Source organism: Oncorhynchus mykiss, chromosome 3 (assembly GCF_013265735.2).
Source record: "Oncorhynchus mykiss isolate Arlee chromosome 3, USDA_OmykA_1.1, whole genome shotgun sequence".
NCBI classification, from domain to species: Eukaryota; Metazoa; Chordata; class Actinopteri; order Salmoniformes; family Salmonidae; genus Oncorhynchus; species Oncorhynchus mykiss.
The window spans coordinates 38353417-38376878 of NC_048567.1; the positions used below are offsets into that span (position 1 = coordinate 38353417).

At 41.7% G+C, this 23462-nt stretch overlaps 1 protein-coding gene across 1 annotated transcript in view; it reads right to left on the reverse strand.

Moving 5' to 3' along the window:
* LOC110519945 (Krueppel-like factor 12) overlaps window positions 1–23462 on the reverse strand; it is a 137491-nt gene that overhangs the window by 89619 nt on the left and 24410 nt on the right. Inside the window, exon 2 of the mRNA XM_021596836.2 lies at window positions 6639–6720. Coding sequence (XP_021452511.1) covers window positions 6639–6704 — 66 coding nt within the window. The 5' untranslated portion in view covers window positions 6705–6720. The remainder of the gene's footprint in view (window positions 1–6638; window positions 6721–23462) is intronic.

Genomic DNA, 23462 nt, shown 5'->3' on the forward strand with positions numbered 1-23462 from the left:
AGCCGTAGAAAAATGCTTATTCAAATTTTCAATTATAGTGGATTTATCGGTGGTGACAGAGTTTCCTATCCTCAGTTCAATGGGCAGCTGGGAGGAGGTGTTCTTTCTCCAAGGACTTTAGTGTCCCAGAACTTTTTTGAGTTTTAGTTGCAGGAAGGAAATTTCTGCATGTTAAATCTAGCCTTGGCTTTTCTAACTGCCTGTGTATATTGGTTTCTGACTTCACTGAAAAGTTGCATATCACGGGGGCTGTTCGATTCCCTTTATTTTTTGGAGCAGTGTATAACACTGTATTTGTTTCAAAGCACATCTCTCCGACAGCAGGCATCTCTCATGTTGAGACTACGGTCTCTTTGCAGAAAAGCCTTGCATGAACACATCAATAAACAACAGTGACACTATACATAGCTACACTGAGTATACAAAACATTAAGAACAGATGCTCTTTCCATCAGTTTTTAATGCTCAACAGTTTCCCGTGTATCAAGAATGGTCCACGACCCAAAGGACATCCAGCGAAATTGACACAAATGTGGGAGGCATTCGAGTCAACATGGGACAGCATCCCTGTGGAATGCTTTCGACACCTTGTAGAGTCCATGCACCGATGAAATGAGGCTGTTCTGAGGGCAAAGTATACTCATCAATTACACATGAAAAGCAAACATAAAACACAAAGCAAAACCCAATCATATCAAACAAACACATTCTTCAGTAAAAAAAAAGACCCTCTAACATCCAACAGAATTGCCCAAGAGGCACCAACTTCATCAAGTTTAAGTAGTTTTTTTTAGATAATTCCACGAGAGGAGCAAAAAAACCAAAGCTTATACTAACTCTGTGAAGATTGGAGGGATCTCCAGGGTTAGCCATACCTGAGTCCGGGTCTGGTAACTTATATGTCTGAAGGTTAACACCCTGGCCATCCTACAATCTAAGCTTGATGCCCTCAATCTCACACAAATTATCAATGAACCTACCAGGTACCACCCCAAAGCTGTAAACACGGGCACCCTCATAGATATTATCCTAACCAACTAAATACACCTCTGCTGTTTTCAACCAAGATCTCAGCAATCACTGCCTCATTGCCTGCATCCGTAATGGGTCAGCGGTCAAGCCACCTCCACTCATCACTGTCAAACGCTCCCTGAAACACTTCAGCGAGCAGGCCTTTCTAATCGACCTGGCCCAGGTATCCTTGAAGGATATTGACCTCATCCCGTCAGTAGAAGATGCCTGGCAATTTTTTTTAAATGCCTTCCTCACCATCTTAAATAAGCATGCCCCATTCAAGAAATTTAGAACCAGGAACCAATATAGCCCTTGGTTCTCTCCAGACCTGACTGCCCTTAATTGTTTACCTTTGATGATCTTCGGATGTTTTCACTCACGAGACTCCCAGTTAGACCGCAAATGTTCCTTTTGTTCCATAAAGATATTTTTTATATCCAAATACCTTCGTTAGTTTGATGCGTTATGCCTAGGAATCCACCGGAAATAGCGGTCACGACAACGCAGACAAAAATTCAAAATTAAATCCATAATATCGACAGAAACATGGCAAACATTTTTTATAATCAATCCTCAAGGTGTTTTTCAAATATCTATTTGATAATATATCAACCGGGACAGTTGGCTTTTCACGAGGACCGGGAGGAAAAATGGCTACCTCTCTGTTTAGCACAAAAATCACACTGAGAGCCAACAACTGACCACTTATGCAATGTGGACGTTTACGCTCATTCTTCAAAATAAAGGCCTGTAACTACGTCTAAAGGCTGTAGACACCGTAGGGAAGCCACAGAAAAAGACATCTTGTTGATATCCCTTTCAATGGGCAATAAGGATGCATAGAAAGACAGGGGTTTCAAAATAAGAGTCACTTCCTGATTGGATTTTTCTCAGGATTTCGCCTGCAATATCAGTTTTGTTATACTCACAGACAATATTTGTACAGTTTTGGAAACTTTAGAGTGTTTTCTATCCTAAGCTGTCAATTATATGCATATTCTAACATCTGGTCCTGAGAAATAGGCAGTTTACTTTGGGAATGTTATTTTTCCAAAAATGAAAATAGGTCCCTCTAGCTTCAAGAGGTAAGCATGTTTCAGTTTAGGTCACCTAGCAGCACAAGCTCTGAAGATAGATGAGGGGCAATCAGTTCACATATGGTGTCCAGAGCACAGCTGGGGGCAGAGGTTGTTCTATAGCAGGCGGCAACGGTGAGAGACTTGTTTTTAGAGAGTTTTTTAAAAGTAGAAGTTCATATTGTTTGGGTACAGACCTGGATAGTAGGACAGAAGTCTGTAGGCTATCTCTGCAGTACATTGCAACACCGCCCCCTTTGGCCGTTCTATCTTGTCTGAAAATGTTGTAGTTAGGGATGGAGATTTCAGAGTTTTTGGTGGTCTTCCTAAGCCAGGATTCAGACACGGGTAGGACATCCGGGTTGGCAGAGCAGTGAATAAAACAAACTTAGGGAGGAGGCTTCTAATGTGAACTTGCATGAAACCAAGGCTATTACAGTTACAGAAGTCATCAAAAGAGAGCGCCTGGGGAATAGGAGTGGAGCTAGGCACTGCAGGACCAGGACTCACCTCTACATCACCAGATGAACAGAGGAGGAGTAGGATAAGGGTACGGCTAAAAGCTATGAGAATTGGTCGTCTAGGACGTCCGGGAACAGAGTGTAAAAGGAGGTTTATGGGGGCAACAAAATAGCTTCAATGTATAATGTATAGACAAAGGTATGGTAGGATGTGATTACAGTGGAGGTAAACCTAGGTATTGAGTGATGATAAGAGAGATATTGTCACTAGAAACATCAACATCATTGAAACCAGGTGATGTCATTGCGTGGCATTGTCCAATAGACCTATTCAGATAGCAGCCGATAAGACAACTAATGATTAGCGGGCCGCAGATGGGTGTTCAGGTAACGTCGCGACGGAGGGGCCAGTTGGATAACTCCCTCGGGCAGATAACGTCGGTAGTCCAGTCGTGAAAGCCCGGTGGGGCTCTGCATCGGCAGTAAAACGGGTCCGGATAGGTGATTGTAGCCCAGGAGTGGCTGCTGGCTAGCTCCGGAATAATTTATGTTTGCTCCGGGACAGACGTAAGCAATAGTCACTCGGATAGCAGCTAGTTTGCTGCAAAATCCAGGTGTAAATGTCCAGAGCTTGCGGTAGAAATCCGGGGTTATTGCCTTGTCTGAGTCACGTTGTACAAAACTGGCGATAGCTTTTCGAGCTAAAGGATAGCTGATGACCACCAACTGTGGTTAGCGGAATACTTCTGGCTAGCTTTTGGCTAGCTTCTGGTTAGCTTCTGGTTAGCTTCTATTGTGGATTTCAGATTTGAGGTGAATAATACTTTATTTTTTTAAATTGGTGAGGCGGGTTGTAGGAGAATGTTTTGAAATTGAGATTTTTAGAAAAATATATATAAAAAGATATGCGAGGAAAATGTGTAAATACGTGTATATACAGTACTGTATAGACACAGGACAAGACGAGGACAAAGGACTGCTATGCCAGCTTGGGACAATATATTATTAAATGATACATTTTCAAGTACATAACTGTAGAAAACATCCCAAAATGATATGGTATGACACACTGCCAGGAATGTCATACATGATGGATCATTAGCTTATACACTAACATTCACACATCTAGATGGCTGGGCGAGGTGGGTGTGGAGCCAGACACACCAGGGGTTCAAACTGTAGAATCCAGTTCCTTCATTTGAACATAAAAATGTATTTTATCAAACAAAACTATGCTACATTCATCTCTGGGACACTCAGGATGACAAATCAGAGCAAGATTAATGAATGTAAGTACATTATTTACCTTCAGAGGTGAATGTATCAAACCAGTTGCCGTGATACGTTTTTTGATGTTGTGCACTCTCCTCAAACAATAGCATGGTATTTTTTCACTGTAATAGCTACCTTAAACTGGACAGTGCAGTTAGATTAAGAATAATTGAATATTTCTGCCCATATAAGACATGTCTATGTCTGGGGAAATGTTCTTGTTACTTACAATTGTATGCTAATCACATTAGCGCACGTTAGCTCAACCTTCCCGGTGGAGGGACACCGATCCCTTAGAGGTTAAACATAACAATAGACAGGTGCATGATGATGTATGGAATAAATTAGCCATTTTAATGTCACTTCATTGAATTGAAATTCAATTCCAATTCTGCTTCCTGTGGGGTGTGGCCAATTCAAATTAATGAATTAAAGACCAATTCCCAACCTAATTCAGAATTGACCCCAAGCCTATCACGGACATTATGTCTGCTGTTACAAAATGTATTAGAATCAACAAGTTATTGACAACGCTTGAACGAAAATAAATCATAGCTGGATCTACTGACGACAGCCATCACTAAAAATAAAACATGGGCTGGACTCTTATGCACATACACACAGTTGTAACCGCTACACAAAGCTCTGTTGTAACCTAGCAACAGCTTCTGCAAAGCAGAAGACCAATTCATGTATCTACTTTAGCTGACTCATTTTTAGACCAAAGAGCATTTAACTTATGTTTGGGCAAAAGCAATAATATAACATAACGTTGGACTCCTGTAATAGTACACAAAGACTTGACCCAGCGGCCAAAACTAATTTCAATGACAAAATGACAAACTGCTATGCCTGCTGCAAAGAGGAATGGTACAAGACCTACACTTCACTTCCTACACTACAGCATGCAGCCCGTCAAACGGCATCTTAGATCTTCTTTTGATTTTTCTGCACCTTACGTGTGGAATGATCTACAATGCACTTTAAAATTGGAGGAATTGGTGCCTCTCGGGCATTTCAGATAGTTGTTAGGGTACCTTTTTACTAAAGAATGTGTCTTGCTTTTGGCATATTGTTGTGCATAATAATGTGTATTTTAATGTGTATATGAATGTGTTTATTGTATTTTAATGTGTATTGTTGTGCTATACAGGTGTCATCTGGAAAAGAGACCTTGGTTTCAGCATTGACTACTTGACAAAATAAAGGTTAAATAGAAAAGGTAACTAATTATGCAAATGATCGGAAAAGCAAAGGATGAAACGGACTTAACGCCCATGAAAAATGTCCGTTTTTTGCATACTGTGGTCACACAGTTTGGATGGAAGGTATGCTCAGGTGGCAAGAGCATCATGTAATAGGAAGTGTATTAAGATAATCGAGACAGAGAGAGAGGGAGAGAGTCTTCTTTGTTTTTCACTTCTTATTCTGCTAGGACTCATATTGTTACATACAGTATAACGAAATTGTTGAAGCAGTTGTTACAATTTGTTCTGACTATAAATCTACATTAACTTTTCATGCCAGTCTTGAATCAAACTTAAGTTTGAAACTAAAGGTCTGTCTGAGGAGTATAGTGAGAGACAGGGTGGGAGAGAAAGAAGGATGAGAGAGACTGTATGTAGGCGTGTGAGAGATGGACAGAGAGATGGAGGGATTATAGTGTGTTTGTATGGAGGAAAGACAGTTGGTTGGTTTTAGGCATAGGGCTGAGAAAGATACATATTCCAGCATACAGTAAATTAGGGAGAAACAGACTCAGTGGCGCACTGCAGTTTTGTGGTTTTGCCATAAGGCAAAGTGTATGTGAATGTGAGTGTATGTGAAGTTTAATAGCTACTCTTATACTATTCTACATGTTTTGCCAGAGGCTGAGAGAAAATGCTGCTTTTTTAAAGCTAACTTGCTGCAATTCTACACATATTGCCATGGGGCAGAGAGAAAATGTGCAGTTGTATAGCTAATCTCATGCAACTCTACACATTTTGCATTGAGGCTGAGAGAGTTTGGCAATTTCAAAGCTAATTTCATGTTATTCTACACATTTTTCCATGAGGCTGAGAGAAAATGTTGCCGTTTTACAGCAACCGGAGCCCGTGGGCCATGTGGGGTTGCAGGGTTTTTTAGTACCCCAGTGCTGAGACTGTGATGTGTGTGTGTGTGTGTGTGTGTGTTTTGATTTTGAATTGGAGTGAGAAAGAGAGAGCAAGAGAGAGCGATACATAGTTTTGGGAGTTTTCCATGTCTCTCCCTGAAGCAGTGACTCTGGGAGAATCTTAAATTGCATACTCGTTGCGTCCTCTCTCCTCTCCCCCTTGCCTCCTTCTCAAAACCCATTGGAGGAGAAGGTCAGAGGGGAGGGACGTCTGGCTTTCTCATCCAATGGGTTTTGAGAGACGAGGAGAGAGGACAGAAGACGTGAGGAGTATGCAATTGAAATCTTTCCTCTGCCCCCTGCCAACATGGACTCCCTGATGGCTACAGCAACCTCACAGTAAGTCTTCTATACATTCCTACCCCAGCTGCTTTGGCCCCTCTCCTCCTCACCACCACACTCTCCAACTACTCCTCCAAGTCCTTGCACTCTCTTCCCTCTCTCTCCCTCCCCTCGTTCTCTTTCTCTACTTCCCTCCCTCTTTCTGTCACTCAATCTCACTCTCCTCTCTCTCGCTCCCCCTTTCTCCTACTCTCCCCCTGTCCCTCCCTCCCCCTCTCTCACTCTCAAGCCTGAGAGTAATTATAGGGCTATTGCAGGGAGGAGGAAAGAAAAGAAAGGAAAAAAAGGGAATTGTCTGGAAAACAACTGCTCTCTTACCCCTTGTTCCGATTCCAGGGGCTCGGCTTTGACTCGGACTGCAGGCATTCCATCAAGCATTAACATCCTGTTCTCGGGTCGTCTGTGGAGGAATAGAGGAAGGGGGAGGAGGTGTAAAACGGACGCTGAGTTTGACCATGACTAAGCATCTTAGTTTGACACACATAGAAAGTAAAAAGTATGAGCTGACGTACGGTGCTGACTAAAAGAACAGTAAACTGTGTAAAAATAAAGTGGCACACTTACACATGCATAGGGCTTAAATGCTTACAGTTAGATAAATAGCCAGGCATTGTGCTGTACATCCTGTATGTGCACTGACAAACATAAACGTAAGCACAACGACATATACAAAGAAACAGTCACATATAAGAACACACACACCGTCCACTCTCTCTCTGTCTAAACAAGTCACAGCTTTCTGTTTGTAACTACTGTGTTCACTTGTCTGCATGATTGTTCCGGTATGTTTACAAATAATCCATTTGTAATAGACATACATTCTATGGTGACCATATCTATATTCCCATAAAACTAATGCACAATAGCACAACCATGGAGATCCTGTTAATTTATATTGGCACAACCATACAATATGAATGTGTCCCAAATAACTCCATATCCCATAAATAGTGCACTACTTTTGACTAGAGCAATATACACTGAGTGTACAAAACATTAGGAACACCTTCCTAATATTGAATTGCAGCCCTTTTGCACTCAGAACATCCTCAATTCGTCTGGGCATGGACTCTACAGGTAATTCATGCAAGCAGTAAAATCAGATTAAAAAAACAACAGAAAAATACACATTATGGAAAAGAGGGGATTGTGGAGAGACGCACACACAGGCGCACAGACACACACACTTGGGGGATTCAGACCCACCCACACGCACATGTACGCATGGCTTTTTTGTTGTATGTGGTAGTAGAGTAGTGGACTGAGGGCACACACTTAATGTGTTGTGAAATGTAATGTAATGTTTTTAATTGTATATAACTACCTTCATTTTGCTGGACCCCAGGAAGAATAGCTGTTGCCGAGGCAGCTAATGGGGATCCATAATAAAATACAAAGCTTTCAAATAAAACCAAATTTTAATTTGGTCACATGAGTCGAATGCAACAGGTAGAGCTTACAGTGAAATGCTTACTTACAAGCCCTTAACCAACAATGCAGTTTTAAGAAAAATAAGTGTTATGTATAAAATATATATTTTTTAAAATAACAAATGATTAAAAGAGCAGCAGTAAAATAACAATAGCGAGGCTACATACATACGTACGTACCAGTACATGTAGGTGGCGTTTAAGTGACTATGCATAGACAATAAACAGACAGTAGCAACAGCGTAAAAGAGGGGAGTTTTTTTGAGGATCTGAGGACACATGCCAAATAGGCTTTGTCGTGCCCTCTTCACGACTGCCTTGGTGTGTTTGGACCATGATAGTTTGTTGGTGATGTGGACACCAAGGAACTTGAAGCTCTCAACCTGCTCCACTACAGCCCTGTCGATGAGATTGGGGGTCCGCTCGGTCCTCCTTTTCCTGTAGGAGAGGGAGAGGTTGGTATCCTGGCACCACACGGCCAGGTGACTGACCTCCTCCCTATAGGTTGTCTCATCATTGTCGGTAATCAGGCCTACCACTGTTGTGTCGTTGGGAATACTTAATGATGGTGTTGGAGTCGTGCTTGGCCATGCAGGCATGGGTGACCATGGAGTCACAGGAGGGAACTGAGCACGCACCCCTGAGGGGCCCCTGTGTTGAGGATCAGCGTGGCAGTTGTGTTGTTGCCTACCCTTACCACCTGGGGGCGGCCCGTCAGGAAGTCCATGATCCAGTTGCAGAGGAAGGTGTTTAGTCCCAGGGTACTTAGGTTAGTGATGATATTTCAGGGTACTATGGTGGTGAACGCTGAGCTGTAGTCAATGAATAGCATTCTCACGTAGGTGTTAATTTGGTCCAGGTGGGAAAGGGCAGTCTGGAGTGCAATAGAGATTGCATCATCTGTGGATCAGTTGGGTCGGTATGCAAATTGGAGTGGTTCTAGGGTTTCTAGGATAATGGTGTTGATGTGAGCCACGATCAGCCTTTGCACTTCATGGCTACCGACGTGAGTGCTACAGGTTGGTAATCATTTAGGCAGGTTACCTTAGTGTTTTTGGGCAGAGGGACTATGGTGATCAGCTTGAAACATTGGTATTACAGACTCGGTCAGGGACAGGTTGAAAATGTCAGTGAAGACAATTGGCAGGTGGTCAGCGCATGCTCGGAGTACACGTCCTCTGGCCCTGCCGTCTTGTGAATGTTGACCTGTTTAAAGGTCTAACTCACATCAGCTTTTTTATAAAAGGCAATTCTTTCTCTGACATGCAAATACGATGGTAGGTTCATGCAATACTTTTAACATAAAGGAGATCTTTCCACCCCTACTCTTGTCCATGGTGGTCTGCGAACCCACAACCTTCTGGCCCGTAGTCCTGTGCTCTATCAGAATTCCGGCATTACCATGTAATGTTTACAAAACAAACAGTTTCTAAAACTACATATTTAAAGGGCTTTGTGAGAGTAAACGGTAGACATGTTCTCTCCTATTCACTTGGTTTTAATTATTATTTTGTGCATAAGGGAGTTTGATTTTTTATTTTAGCATTCAGGGAGAGTTTAGGTAAAGTTTATTTTGCTAAAGGGAGGACCATCCATTTATATTTCAGAGAAGTCAGATTTTCTCCATGTAACCCTTATTATAAATAATGTTTTGAAACAAGAAACAAGAAAGTACTTTTTATGTGTTACTAAATCGGGAATCTTACTATATCCTTCACAGTCACATAAGCATACAGTACAAACACACACACACCATACATTCATATCACCAATCAGCCTTCCTTCTGCCCCACAGAAACCTCTCACAATAACAGATACACAAAGAACACTCATCCAATAATGTGGGCAGCTCCTCAGCATTAGCAGTAGTATGAAGACGCGTGTGTGTGTGTGTGTGTGTGTGTGTGTGTGTGTGTGTGTGTGTGTGTGTGTGTGTGTGTGTACACATGTGTGTTTAAAACACCAGGGTAAATTCCTAGTGGCAATGCGCCATCAGCGCTCTATTTTGCTCCCCTCTCCCCCTCCTCACATTGCTAGAGGCTGGAGTGAGGCTCCACCCATGATTGCCATAGCAACGCTTTCTAGGCCCAAGACCTAATGCCGAAGGACATCCTGGACAACAATACAATAGCTCCAAAGCCAGGACTACTTGGGGGATTCAGACCCACCCACACACACACCCACACACACACACGTCTCATGCAAGGTTACTCATCACGTATGAAGCGTGGTTCCGTGTGGTTTGTGTATGTGCGCACATACATGCATGCATGTGGTCATCCAGGTATTCAGGCTGATAGCCTAAAGGCTCAGACTTTTCTGTTTCCATCTACTGTACTGGGCCATGGCTTCAGTGGACCTGCTCTAACTTGGAGCCAAGCCCAGGCCACTGGTACTTTTCAGCTTCCATTTACATACTGTATCAATGGCCCACTGTGAACTTTAATGATCCTGATGGAAACACAATAACACCAGAGCTGACATTAACATAAAACACTGGTGACACCCTAGTGTGAGGGGATGTCATAGTGTAAATGCACCATGAGAGAGGTTTATTCTCTCCTTTCAATTGATCCCCTTTACAGACATACACCATGTTTAACTCTACAACTGCTAAAGCAGTCATTTTGACTGCTCATGAATAAAACAAATATGTATTACTACATTTTTGAAGTCATGCCCCCTCCATTCTGGACTTTTCCTAAATACGTCTACATAACACTGTCAGTGTTAGAATCTTAATATCACAAACAGAACTGGAGTTCTAACCAGTTTAAGGTTTTCGTAATGGTTTTCCCCTGTTGCACCCTCCTCCCAATCACACCAATAATTGCCTCGAAACTGAACCAAACGATACAGAAATTGATTTGACACATAACAGATAAGTAAATAAATTAAGTAAAGTAGGATGGGGAGAAAGTAGGTGAATGGGTGAGTTGATGAGCGACAGGAAGTGAATGACGCATAATTATGTAATCACCAATTGTGATTGGAGAACAGGGCGGGCCTGGTTTTGATCTGTATTGATCTGTTCTAGTTATTATCTCAAAATGGTATGTACCCTATATCAATCCAACAAATCCAAACAGTCTTATCAGTCTACTCTGAGTGAGCATAATTGTACCTGCTGTACAGCTTACAATATCTAGGAAAATATCCACATCAGGCAACAGGTGAGCGAGTGTCAGAAAATGTGGTAATGAGGCTTGTGGAACCTTACAATGGCAAGGGGACAAATGTCACCATGGACAATTTCTTCACTTCACTGTAATTGGCCTGCACTATGAACAAAGTGAGACGGGAGATCCCACCCTCTGCGCGAAATAAGGTACATGCACAGCTGTTGCACTCTACAATGGTTCTGAAGAATGACAAGATGACAAGGACACCATAAAATAAAATTGTATTTGTTACATGCGCTGAATACAACAGATATAGATCTTACCATGAAATGCTTACTTACAAGCCCTTAAACAACAATGCAGTTTTAAGAAAATAGAGTTAAGAAAATATTTACTAAATATTAAATAAATAAATAACAATAATGAGGCTATACAGAGCGTGCAGGGGTACAGGTTAGTCGAGGTAATTTTGTACATGTAGGTAGGGGTAAGGTGACTCTGCATAGATAATAAACAGCAATTTGCAGCAGTGTAAAAACACATTTTCTAGGTGGCCATTCGATTAATTGTCCAGCCGCCTTATGGCTTGGGGGCAGGAGCTGTTAACTTCTTGGTGACTGGGGGGCAGTATTGAGTAGATTGGATGAATAAGGTGCCCAGAGTAAACTGCCTGTTACTCCGGCAGCTAGAATATGCATGTAATTAGTATATTTGGATCGAAAACACTCTGTAGTTTCTAAAACTGTTTGAATGATGTCTGTCAGTATAACAGAACTCATATGGCAGGTGAAAACCGGAGAAAAATCCAACCCGGAAGTGGGAAATCTGAGGTTTGTAGGTTTTCAACTCATGGCCTATCGAAGATACAGTGGGATATTGGTCATGTTGCACTTCTTAAGTCTTTAGAACCTTGTTAGATGCTTCTACTGTGAAGTGGGGCCGAATGAGAGGGGATTGGGCCAGGTGTCTGGCAGATTTCCACGAGCTCGTGACGCGAGGTCATGTGAAAGTTAGCTCAAGTTCAATTGCTTTTCTACAGACAAAGGAATTCTCCGGTTGGAACATTATTAAAGATTTATGAAAAAAAACATCCTAAAGATTGATTCTATCCTTAGTTTGACATGTTTCTACGACCTGTAAAATAACTTTTTGGACTTTTCGTCCGACCTTTCGGCTGGACTTGCACACGCGTTTGAATTTGTTTACCAAATACCCTAACAAAAGGAGCTATTTGGACATAAATGATGAAATTTATCGAACAAATCAAACATTTATTGTGGAACTGAGAATCCTGGGAGTGCATTCTGATGAAGATCATCAAAGATAAGTTAATATTTATAATGTTATTTCTGACTTCTGTTGACTGCACAACATGGCGGATATCTGTTTTGCTTGTTTGGTCTCTGAGCGCCGTACTCAGATTATTGCATGGTGTGCTTTTTCCATAAAGTTTTTTTGAAATCTGACACAGCGGTTGCATTAAGGAGAAGTTTATCTAAAGTTCCATGTGTAATAGTTGTATGTTTTATCAATGTTTATGATGAGTATTTCTGTAAATTGATGTGGCTCTCTGCAAAATCACTGCATGTTTTGGAACTACTGAACATAACACACCAATGTAAAATGTGATTTTTGGATATAAATATGCACTTTATCGAACAAAACATACATGTATTGTGTAACATGAATTCCTATGAGTGTCATCTGATGAAGATCATCAAAGGTTAGTGAATAATTTGATCTATATTTGTGCTTTTTGAGACTCCTCTCTTTGGCTGGAAAAATAGCTGTTTTTCTGTGCCTTGGTGGTGACCTACCATAATCATTTGTGGTGCTTTTGCTGTAAAGTCTTTTTGAAATCAGTCACAGTGGCTGGATTAAAGAGAATTTTATCTTTAAAGTGGTGTAAAATATTGTATGCTTGAGGAATTTTAATTATGAGATTTTTGTTGTTTTGAATTTGGCGCCCTGCACTTTCACTGGCTGTTGGCGGGGTGGGATGCTACCGTCCCGAATATCCCAGAGAGGTTAAGAATCCTTTTGGACCTAGCAAATCTAGCTCCGGTACTGCGGTATAGCTCCGGTACTGTAGCAGAGAGAACAGTCTATGACTTGGGTGACTGGAGTCTTTAGGGCCTTCTTCTGACACAGCTTAGTAAATACAGTTGAAGTCGCACATTTACATACACTTAGGTTGGCGTCATTAAAACTCATTCTTCAAAACACTCCACAAATTTCTTGTTAACAAACTATAGTTTGGGCAAGTGGGCTAGTACATCTACTTTGTAGACGACACCAGTAATATTTCCAACAATTGTTCATTCTTGGGAGAAATGTCCAAATGCCTGAAAGTACCACGTCCATCTGTACAAACAATAGTACGCAAATATGAAAACCATGGGACAACGCAGCCGTCATACCAGTAAGGAAGGAGATGCATTCTGTCGCCTAGAGATGAACATACTTTTGTGCGAAAAGTGGGAATCAATCCCAGAACAACAGCAAAGGACCCTGTGAAGATGTTGGAGGAAAGAGGTACAAACATTTCTATTTCTACAGTAAAACGAGTCCTATATGGCTTTATAACCTGGAAGGACGCTCAGCAAGGAGGACGCCACTGCTCCAAAACCACCTTAAAAAAGCCAGACTACTGTTTGCAACTGCACATGGGGAAAAATATTTGCTGCAGGAGGGACTGGTGCACTTCCCAAAATAGATGGCATCATGCGGCAGGAAAATTATGTGGATATATTGAAGCAACATCTCAAGACATCAGACAGGAAGTTAAAGCTTGGTTGAAAATGGGTCTTCTAAATGGACAATGACCCTGAGCATACTTCCAAAGTTGTGGCAAAATGGTTTAAGGACAACAAAGTCAAGCTATTGGAGTGTCCATCACAATGCCCTGACCTCAATCCCATAGAAAATATGTGGGCAGAACTGAAAAAGTGTGTGCGAGCAAGGAGGCCTACACACCTGACTCAGTTACACCAGATCTGTCAAGATGAATGGGCCAAAATTAATCCAACTTATTGTGGGAAGCTTGTGGAAGGCTACCTGAAACGTTTTTTCCAAGTTAAACAATTTAAAGGCAATGTTACCAAATACTAATTGAGTGTATGTAAACGTCTGACCCACTGGGAATATGATGAAAGATATAAAAGCTGAAATATATCATTCTCTCTACTATTATTCTGACATTTCACATTCTTAAAATAAAGTGGTGATCCTAACTGACATAAGACCAGGAATTTTTACTGTGATTAAATGTCAGGAATTGTGAAAAACTGAGTTTAAATGTATTTGGCTAAGGTGTATGTAAACTTCCTACTTCACCTCTAGGTCCTGGATGACAGGAAGCTTGGCCCCAGTGATGTACTGGGCAGTACTCACTACCCTCTGTAGTGCCTTACGGTCAAATGCCGAGCAGTTGCCATACCAGGCAGTGAGGTCAGGATGCAACAAGTCAGAATGCTCTCGATGGTGCAGCTGTAGAACTTTGTGAGGATCTGGGGACCCATGCCAAATCTTTTCATTCTCCAGAGGGGGATAAGGCATTGTCGTGCCCTCTTCACAACTTTCTTGGTGTGTTTGTACCAATAAAGAGAGAACTGGAGACTATTATGCACTACAACCAAACAAAGGTATGCTAAAGTGTGTCAAGCAAGTGAAAGTTACGAAGGCTTGTGTCAACTGTTTTCTAGTATTTTCAACATTTGACCACGCGTCTTGATGACCGTGCATCTTGGTGGCTTTATTTTGTCATAAAATAAGCTGTCACTGTGTTCCAACACATATGCTTTATGTTTCATAGTTGTAACAAAGGCACCCGACAAATACACTTGATTGAACTCTTGAATATTTGTTTTGAGTGTTTTTTGTTTTTACATATAACCTATGGTATTGTGTTATTTGAAATAAAATAAAAAAATATTATGTTACCCTGTATTTACACCATCCATCATTTATTCAATTCTGACCAGTTTCCCAGTCCCTTCCGATGGTCTCTTTGTTACCTCTTTGATTAATGCCCTTCTTGCCTGGTCTGAGTTTTGGTGAGCGGCCCTCTCTTGGCAGGTTTGTTGTGGTGCTATATTCTTTCCATTTCTTAATAATGGATTTAATGGTGCTCCGTGGGAAGTTCAAAGTTTCGGATATTTTTCTATAACCCAACCCTGATCTGTACTTCTCCACAACTTTGTCCTTGACCTGTTTGGAGAGCTCCTTGGTCTTCATAGTGCCTCTTGCTTAGTGGTGTTGCAAACACTGGGGCCTTTCCGAACAGGTTACTGAGATCATATGACAGATCATGTGACACTTAAATAAAGTCCACCTGTGTGCAATGTAACTAATTATGAAGGTAATTTGTTGTACCAGATCTTATTTAGGGGCTTCATAGCAAATGGGGTGAATACATATGCACGCACCACTTTTCAAATTTTTATTATTTACTTAATTTCACTTCACAAATTTGGACTATTTTGTGTATGTCCATTACATGAAATCCAAATAAAAATCTATTTAAATTACAGGTTGTAATGCAACAAGATAGGAAAAACGCCAAGGGTGGTGAATACTTTTGCAAGGCACTGTGTGTATTCACCCCCTTTGCTATGAAGCCCCTAAATAAGATCTGGTGCAACCAATTACCTTCACCTTGGATTAGCTAACACAACGTGCCATTGGAACACAGGAGTGATGGTTGCTGATAATGGGCCTCTATACCCCTATGTAGATATTCCATTAAAAATTAGCCGTTTCCAGCTACAATAGTCATTTACAACATTAAACATTTATTATTTAACCTTTATTTAACTAGGCAAGTCAGTTAAGAATTCTTATTCACAATGACGGCCTACCCCGGGCCAAACACCCGGACGATGCTGGGTCAGTTGTGCACACACGCCGGGATCAAACCAGGGTGTGTAGTGACGCCTCTAGTACTGAGATGCAGTGCCTTAGACTGCTGTGGTGGCGGCTATTCAGCAGCCTAATGGTCTGGGGGTAGAAGCTATTGGCCAGTCTAACAGTTTTGCAGGGGGAGATAAAGGAGAGGAGAGGAGATTAAGATCATCTTTCCATTTGCTCTGCTCCAAAATGAAATGATCATCCCAGGTGTGAGGGAGACTGGGTGGGGGTTGAAGTGGGCTGTGGACTGTTGAGTATTGAGGCATTTACAACCCCCTCCCCCTTCTCTCCCTCCACTGACCCACACTTAATGCCCAGAGAGGAACCACACTAGAATAAGGCCAAGTCTACCCCCCAAAAATGAAGGGGGTGTGGACAAAGGTTGTATGTCAGAGTGTGTGTCAGACAGAGAAAGTGTGTGTGTGTGTGCTTGTGCATGTTTGCATGAATGTGTATTTTTTACTATTTTGTGTGTGTGTGTGTGTATGTGTGTGTCCAACTGGAGCTTCCATCCACCACCCTCCTCCCTCCTCTTCCATCTCCCCTCCCAAGTCCCTGATGGCTATCAGCTCTCTGGTGACTGGGCCAATCAGCTGGTATAAAGGGATAAGGCCCAACGAGGCACAGCCAGACAGAATGACTAACGGGTCAATAGGAAGTAACAGGCCTCTGAAGAAAACACTGAACTTCAGGGACCCATGGTGACCCCATATTCACTCAAACACACACACACACACACACACACACACACACACAATTTGTATGTAATTCTTTAGAATCTAACAAGTGGGGGGGTTCTAAGCTGACATATGGAATTGTTTTAAATGGACATACATTCAGCTATTTGATTTTAGTTTTAGGACCCTTTTAGATATCAAAATAAAAAATAAAATGACGCCCATAGAAACGCAAAAACGACAGTCAAAATAACTCTTAAGAAAACAAGGGTTTGAAGTTTCTGTCCTAAATCTAGGAAATATCTTTTTTTACTTTTAAAATACAGTATATACATTTTTTTTACACATATTTAACCCCTTTTTGGAGTAGATGCAAAACTACCTTCATACTCCATTCTTTTTTAAAACCTGTACCGGTTACCTTCAGGCAAGTCCCGTGACACCATCGTGTTCGTGAGAATCTCCCCTTTCCAAAGAGGGGTCATAGAAGTGAGCCAAACCATTTGGAGGCTACAGACATTTACAAAACAGAAGTTGGCACATCGACAGTACTGACTTTGGACAAGTCTCCTGACACTTGTTGGGGTTGAAGAGCAAAACGGAGAACACCATCATGTTCAAGGGTGTCTCCCCTTTCCATAGAGGGGTCATAGTAGTGGTCCATTCAGATGCTACAGACGTTTAGCTGAGAAGACCGAGTTTCGGGATATCTCATGGTCTGACAAACACTACTCTAATTCTGCCACCTTTCACCCCATATGCTGAAGTGCGACACTGGCGGATGCGGTGGATTGAGACGCACCCAATGCACTAATATATCTAGTTTAAACTGACAGATTGTGATGGGGATTGCTTTGTTATGTAACTTAGATTGTCACACTGGTGTGTCAATCAACTCCAGGGGGTTATTAATGGTTAAGGTAAGGGTTAAGGTTTGGGATAGGCTTAAAACAAAGATGCTTATGGCCTTCCACCCTCACTGTCTACAAAGCTCTAGCAAAACCGAAACCTACTTGAAGGTTCACTGTTACTCCTAATGGCCGGTTCCCACATCATCTCCAGACGTCCTCAGATATGTGTCGTGACTTTAATCTGAAGACTGTTATTTACAAAATTAACTCCAAATCACATCTTTAAACAGTACATTTATTCATCATAACCTTTTATCATATCACCATTCTCAACAGTCGTAACCTCCTTGCATCTGAAAAAAACAGAGCCCTACTTATGGTTCAGTAGTACACAAATTGGTTTAATTATTTATTTAGTAGCTACTTAAAACCTCTTGAAGCTAGGGGGCACTATTTTTATGTTTGGAAAAATAACGTTCCCAAAGTAAACGGCCTATTTCTCAGGACCAGATGCTAGAATGTGCATATAATTGACAGATTACGATAGAAAACACTCTAAAGTTTCCAAAACTGTCAAAATATTGTCAATGAGTTGAACAGAACTTATATTGCAGGCGAAACCCTGGGGAAAATCCAATCAGGAAGTGGCTCTTATTTTGAAACCCTTCTGTTCCTAACCATGTCTAGCCTCCATTTAAAGGGATATCAACCAGATTCCTTTTTCTGTGGCTTCCCTAAGGTGTCAACAGTCTTTAGACATAGTTTCAGACTTTTATTTTGAAAATGAGTGTGAAGGATCACATTGCGTAAGTGGAGAGGTGGGGCCTCTCAGAGTGAGTTTGTGCGCAATTGAGTAAAGCCGCCATTGTTCCTCCCACTGTTATGGAAAAAGCTACACACTCGGTTGATATATTATCGAATATACACTGCTCAAAAAAATAAAGGGAACACTTAAACAACACAATATAACTCAAAGTCAATCAAACTTCTGTGAAATCAAACTGTCCACTTAGGAAGCAACACTGATTGACAATAAATTTCAAATGCTGTTGTGCAAATGGCATAGACAACAGGTGGAAATTATAGGCAATTAGCACAACAACACCCAATAAAGGAGTGGTTCTGCAGGTGGTGACCACAGACCACTTCACAGTTCCTATGCTTCCTGGCTAATGTTTTGGTCACTTTTGAATGCTGGCGGTGCTTTCACTCTAGTGGTAGCAGGTAGTGCAGCTCATCCAGGATGGCACATTAATGAGAGCTGTGGCAAGAAGGTTTGCTGTGTCTGTCAGCATAGTATCCAGAGCATGGAGGCGCTACCAGGAGACAGGCCAGTACATCAGGAGACGTGGAGGAGGCCGTAGGAGGGCAACAACCCAGCAGCAGGACCACTACCTCCACCTTTGTGCAAGGAGGAGCAGGAGGAGCACTGCCAGAGCCCTGCAAAATGACCTCCAGCAGCCCACAAATGTGCATGTGTCTGCTCAAATGGTCAGAAACTGACTCCATGAGGGTGGTATGAGGGCCCGACGTCCACAGGTGGGGGTTGTGCTTACAGCCCAACACCGTGCAGGACGTTTGGCATTTGCCAGAGAACACCAAGATTGGCAAATTCGCCACTGGTGCCCTGTGCTCTTCACAGATGAAAGCAGGTTCACATTGAGCACATGTGACAGACGTGACAGAGTCTGGAGACGCCGTGGAGAACGTTCTGCTGCCTACAACATCCTCCAGAATGACCGGTTTGGAAGTGGGTCAGTCATGGTGTGGGGTGGCATTTCTTTGGGGGGCCGCACAGCCCTCCATGTGCTCACCAGAGGTAGCCTGACTACCATTAGGTACCGAGATGAGATCCTCAGACCCCTTGTGAGACCATATGCTGGTGCGGTTGGCCCTGGGTTCCTCCTAATGCAAGACAATGCTAGACCTCATGTGACTGGAGTGTGTCAGCAGTTCCTGCAAGAGGAAGGCATTGATGCTATGGACTGGCACGCCCGTTCCCCAGACCTGAATCCAATTGAGCACATCTGGGACATCATGTCTCGCTCCATCCACCAACGCCACGTTGCACCACAGACTGTCCAGGAGTTGGCGGATGCTTTTGTCCAGGTCTCGGAGGAGATCCCTCAGGAGACCATCCGTCACCTCATCAGGAGCATGCCCAGGCATTGGAGGGAGGTCATACAGGCACATGGAGGCCACACACACTAATGAGCCTCATTTTGACTTGTTTTAAGGACATTACATCAAAGTTGGATCAGCCTGTAGTGTGGTTTTCCACTTTAATTTTGAGTGTGACTCCAAATCCAGACCTCCATGGGTTGATAAATTTGATTTCCATTGATAATTTGTGTGTGATTTTGTTGTCAGCACATTCAACTATGTAAAGAAAAAAGTATTTAATAATAATATTTCATTCATTCAGATCTAGGATGTGTTATTTTAGTGTTCCCTTTATTTTTATGAGCAGTGTATGAAAAAATATCATAATAAAAATGTAAAAAATAAATAAAATAGGTTCAGAGCTTGCGATAGGAATCCGGAAATGTCGAGAAGAATAAGTCCGACTAGCTCCGGTTTGAGTCACGCTGTACAGACTGGCGAGAGTTGTCCGGAATAAAGGTAGCTGATGACCGCTAGCAAAGGATAGCTGACTGCTAGCTAGTGGCTTCGGAATGTATTCGATGGGCCTCGTAAGCCAACAGTCCGTTGTGCTCTAGACAGCTAGCATTCAGGGGACGTTAGCTGCGAAGGTCAGAAGGTGAGAAGGTTCAGAGCTTTCGATTGGAATCCGGGGATATGGAAAGAAAAATAGGTCTGGTATGCTCTGGTTGAATCGTGTAACATGATGTCCTATGAGTGTCATCTGATGACGATCATCAAAGGTTAGTGATTCATTTTATCTATATTTCTGCTTTTTGTGACTCCTATCTTTGGCTGGTAAATGGATGTGTGTGTTTTTGTGACTTGACTCTGACCTAACATAATCATATGTTGTGCTTTCGCTGTAAAGCATTATTGAAAACGGACACGATGGGTAGATTAACAAGATGTTTCTTTCATTTGCGGTATTGGACTTGTTAATGTGTTTAAGTTACACATTTAAAAAAAATATTTTTGAATTTCGTGCGCTGCCTTTTCAGCGGAATGTTGTCGCTAGCGGAACCCCTGCCCTAGAAAGGTTAAACCAGAAAGGACATAGAATATTTTATCCTATGCTCTCTTCGGTTATCTGCTTATACAGTATTTTCAGAAGAGGAGTAAACACTCTCTCTCTCTATCTCTCAATTCATACTTTATTGGTATGGGAAACATGTGTTTATATTGCCAAAGCAAAAAAAAACAACAACAACACCACCAATGCTTTGTTCCCATGTTGAGCTCGCCCAAAGCAACTGTGTGTGTGCTTGTGCATGAGCGCATGCGTGTGTCCGTGTGTGAGAGAGAGAGGAACAAGGGGGTGAGGGAGGGTGACAGAAGTTTGAATAAGGCAAAGAACAGAGGAGCTGTTTGCTAGCGGGGTGGTTGGGAAAGCACTGTGGAGAGGTGGAGTAGATGAGAGGAGGGTGAATGAGGGGAGAGGATCGTAGATTGAAGCCAATGCGCCAACCAAGCTCAGAGCACAGAGAAAAAGCATGCCAATAGACCCTCCACCACCACAGCCACAGGGGGGCGGGGCAGAGAGGGAAAGAGAGAGAGACAGAGAGATTGCTACGAGACTGCTACCATATTAAAAATAACACACTTGACATAAACAGTATTTTAACATCTACAGTATCAAAAGATTTCAGCTACTATTATGTCATGCTTAAAACCCCAGCTATTACATCCACTGTGTAAAATAAAAGACAAATGAGCTTGATTATGAATCAGTGCTAAGTGGAAAATTGAAGCACATTAGCCAATAGTTCCAATGAAAATGCAAAACCTGGCCCGAATTGTGCTTGATTATACATTTTTCTGTATCAAATATTATGATTATTATGTGTTAAATTAGTTGAAACCACATTTGATGTGTGATCATGACAAAATAACAGAAAGTATATATTGTATATAAAAAGTATTCTGATGTGAGAATGTAACAGTAGCACAGCCAGTCCTTGTGATGTGTGAGTAGAGAGAGATAGGGGGCTTCTTGTGTTCTGCTCCTATTATGTCTCTGTTTGTTCTTCACCCTGCGTTTAGTTCCCTTTTCTCAAAACAGACCAATGTGACAAGTCAGCCACCACAAGCTCAGACAGACAGACGAAGTAACAGACATACGGACGGATGGGTGACGGGCGGGCGGACGGACGGACTGGCAGATAGGAAACAGACAGTCAGACACTCCACCAGAAGACAAGACATTAGACCTTCAACTGACTAACAAACCATAAAGTTGAATGACGAAATGGACGACCTGTTAAATGGAAGTATGGCCACGTCCGAAAAATGGCTTGCCTACTACTTTCTAAAACTACAACTCTGTACTAATTGTAATACAAACGATTTAGAACATACTGTTTAGTAAAAACATATGAACTAAGTGAAAAATATCAACATACTAGACTCATCCATTCTGAGAAGCTGTCTTCTAATGTGCATTCACGCTTGTTCCTTTCCGTTCATTCAATTTGGGTCAGCCTGCCCCACACCTGATTATCAGCTGTTGACAAACACACGTGGGTCTGTAAAAATTATTCTCTTTCTCAATAGTTTGCAGCGAATTCTACTAGTTTGCAATTAAAACGAACTCATCAATATACTATGCAAGTATGGATATCCAGACAAGTCCTGTCTCAAATCCAATCGTATTTGTCACATGCGCTAAATAAACAGGTGTAGACCTTCCCATGAAATTCTTACTTACAAGCCCTTAACCAACAATTCAGTTCAAGAAATAGAGTAAAGAAAATATTTACTAAATAAACTAAAGTAAAAAAAAATGTAAGAAAAAGTAACATAATAAATTAACAACAACAAGGTTATTTACAGGGGGTGCAGTAGCAGAGAGAACAGTCTGACTTGGGTGACAATTTTTGGGGCCTTCCTCTTACTCTGTCATAGTTCTGTGTCTATGCAATGACTTAATCTATCCCACCTGGTTCTTATTCCAGCCTAAAGTATCCATCTAACTAGCTCCCTGTCGATGATCATACTCCAGGAGTACATCAACATCACCAAAAATGGCTGTCAAAAAGCTCTCTCTATCAATCTGCCATTCTCACACTGACAAAAAAAACTGAACTCCCAACAACCTGTGTGTGTGTGTGTGGACTTTCCTCAGGCCTGGATGTACTCAGAAGGACACTGTTTTTTTGGGGTGGGGGGGGGGGGGGGTGGGGGTATTATATTTTTTGGCACTTTGTGAATGGCCTCAGAATTTCCATTTCATAAGGCGTATTTTCCTTGGCAGGCGCGGCCGGCAAAGTCTTTTGGATGCTTCTGGGACATTTTTGAACTGGACTCAAAAAAGTAGAGTGCTGCTGCCTCAATGCCCAGCAGCATTCTTTTTTTTTTTTTTTTACCATTTCAGGAGCACAAGCAGCATTTTTCTTGATGCTATGAAAGCAATTGTCAGGAGCAGAAAACAACAGTCCCAATTTACAATGCATAGTTCTTATTCAATAGTAATGAATTGAAAAACATCCACGATACATAATACAATAATGGTATACACATAGTACTTACAACTGTTATGGATCACCAGGTATCAATGCATGACATATTTTCTCTCCTAGTGTACGTCTTTCAATTGATGATATCACAATTGGCTGGATATCATTTGTGGAACTGTACACTGAGTAAAACAATAAAAGTGATTGTCATAGGGTTCAAATGGAGACTGAGTATTGAGCTATACTGTATGTTAATGTTTGTTCCTCTCACCAAGCAGTGCTCGCCCATTAGGGGCGGCGCCCCACTTTAGATTGGTAAAAAAAAAGAAGAAGCTTGCGATGTCTACAAAAATATATTTTTACACAAATAAAATATATTATAAAATTAAATGAGTTATTGTTAAGGTTTTCTTCCTCTTCCTCTGAAGAGGAGGTGTAAGCAGGGATAGGACCAAAATGCAGTGTGGTTATCTTCATACATCTTTAATAAAGATAATGACGATACAATACAAAACAATAAACGTGACCACCTAAACAGCCTTATTTTTTTTTTTTTA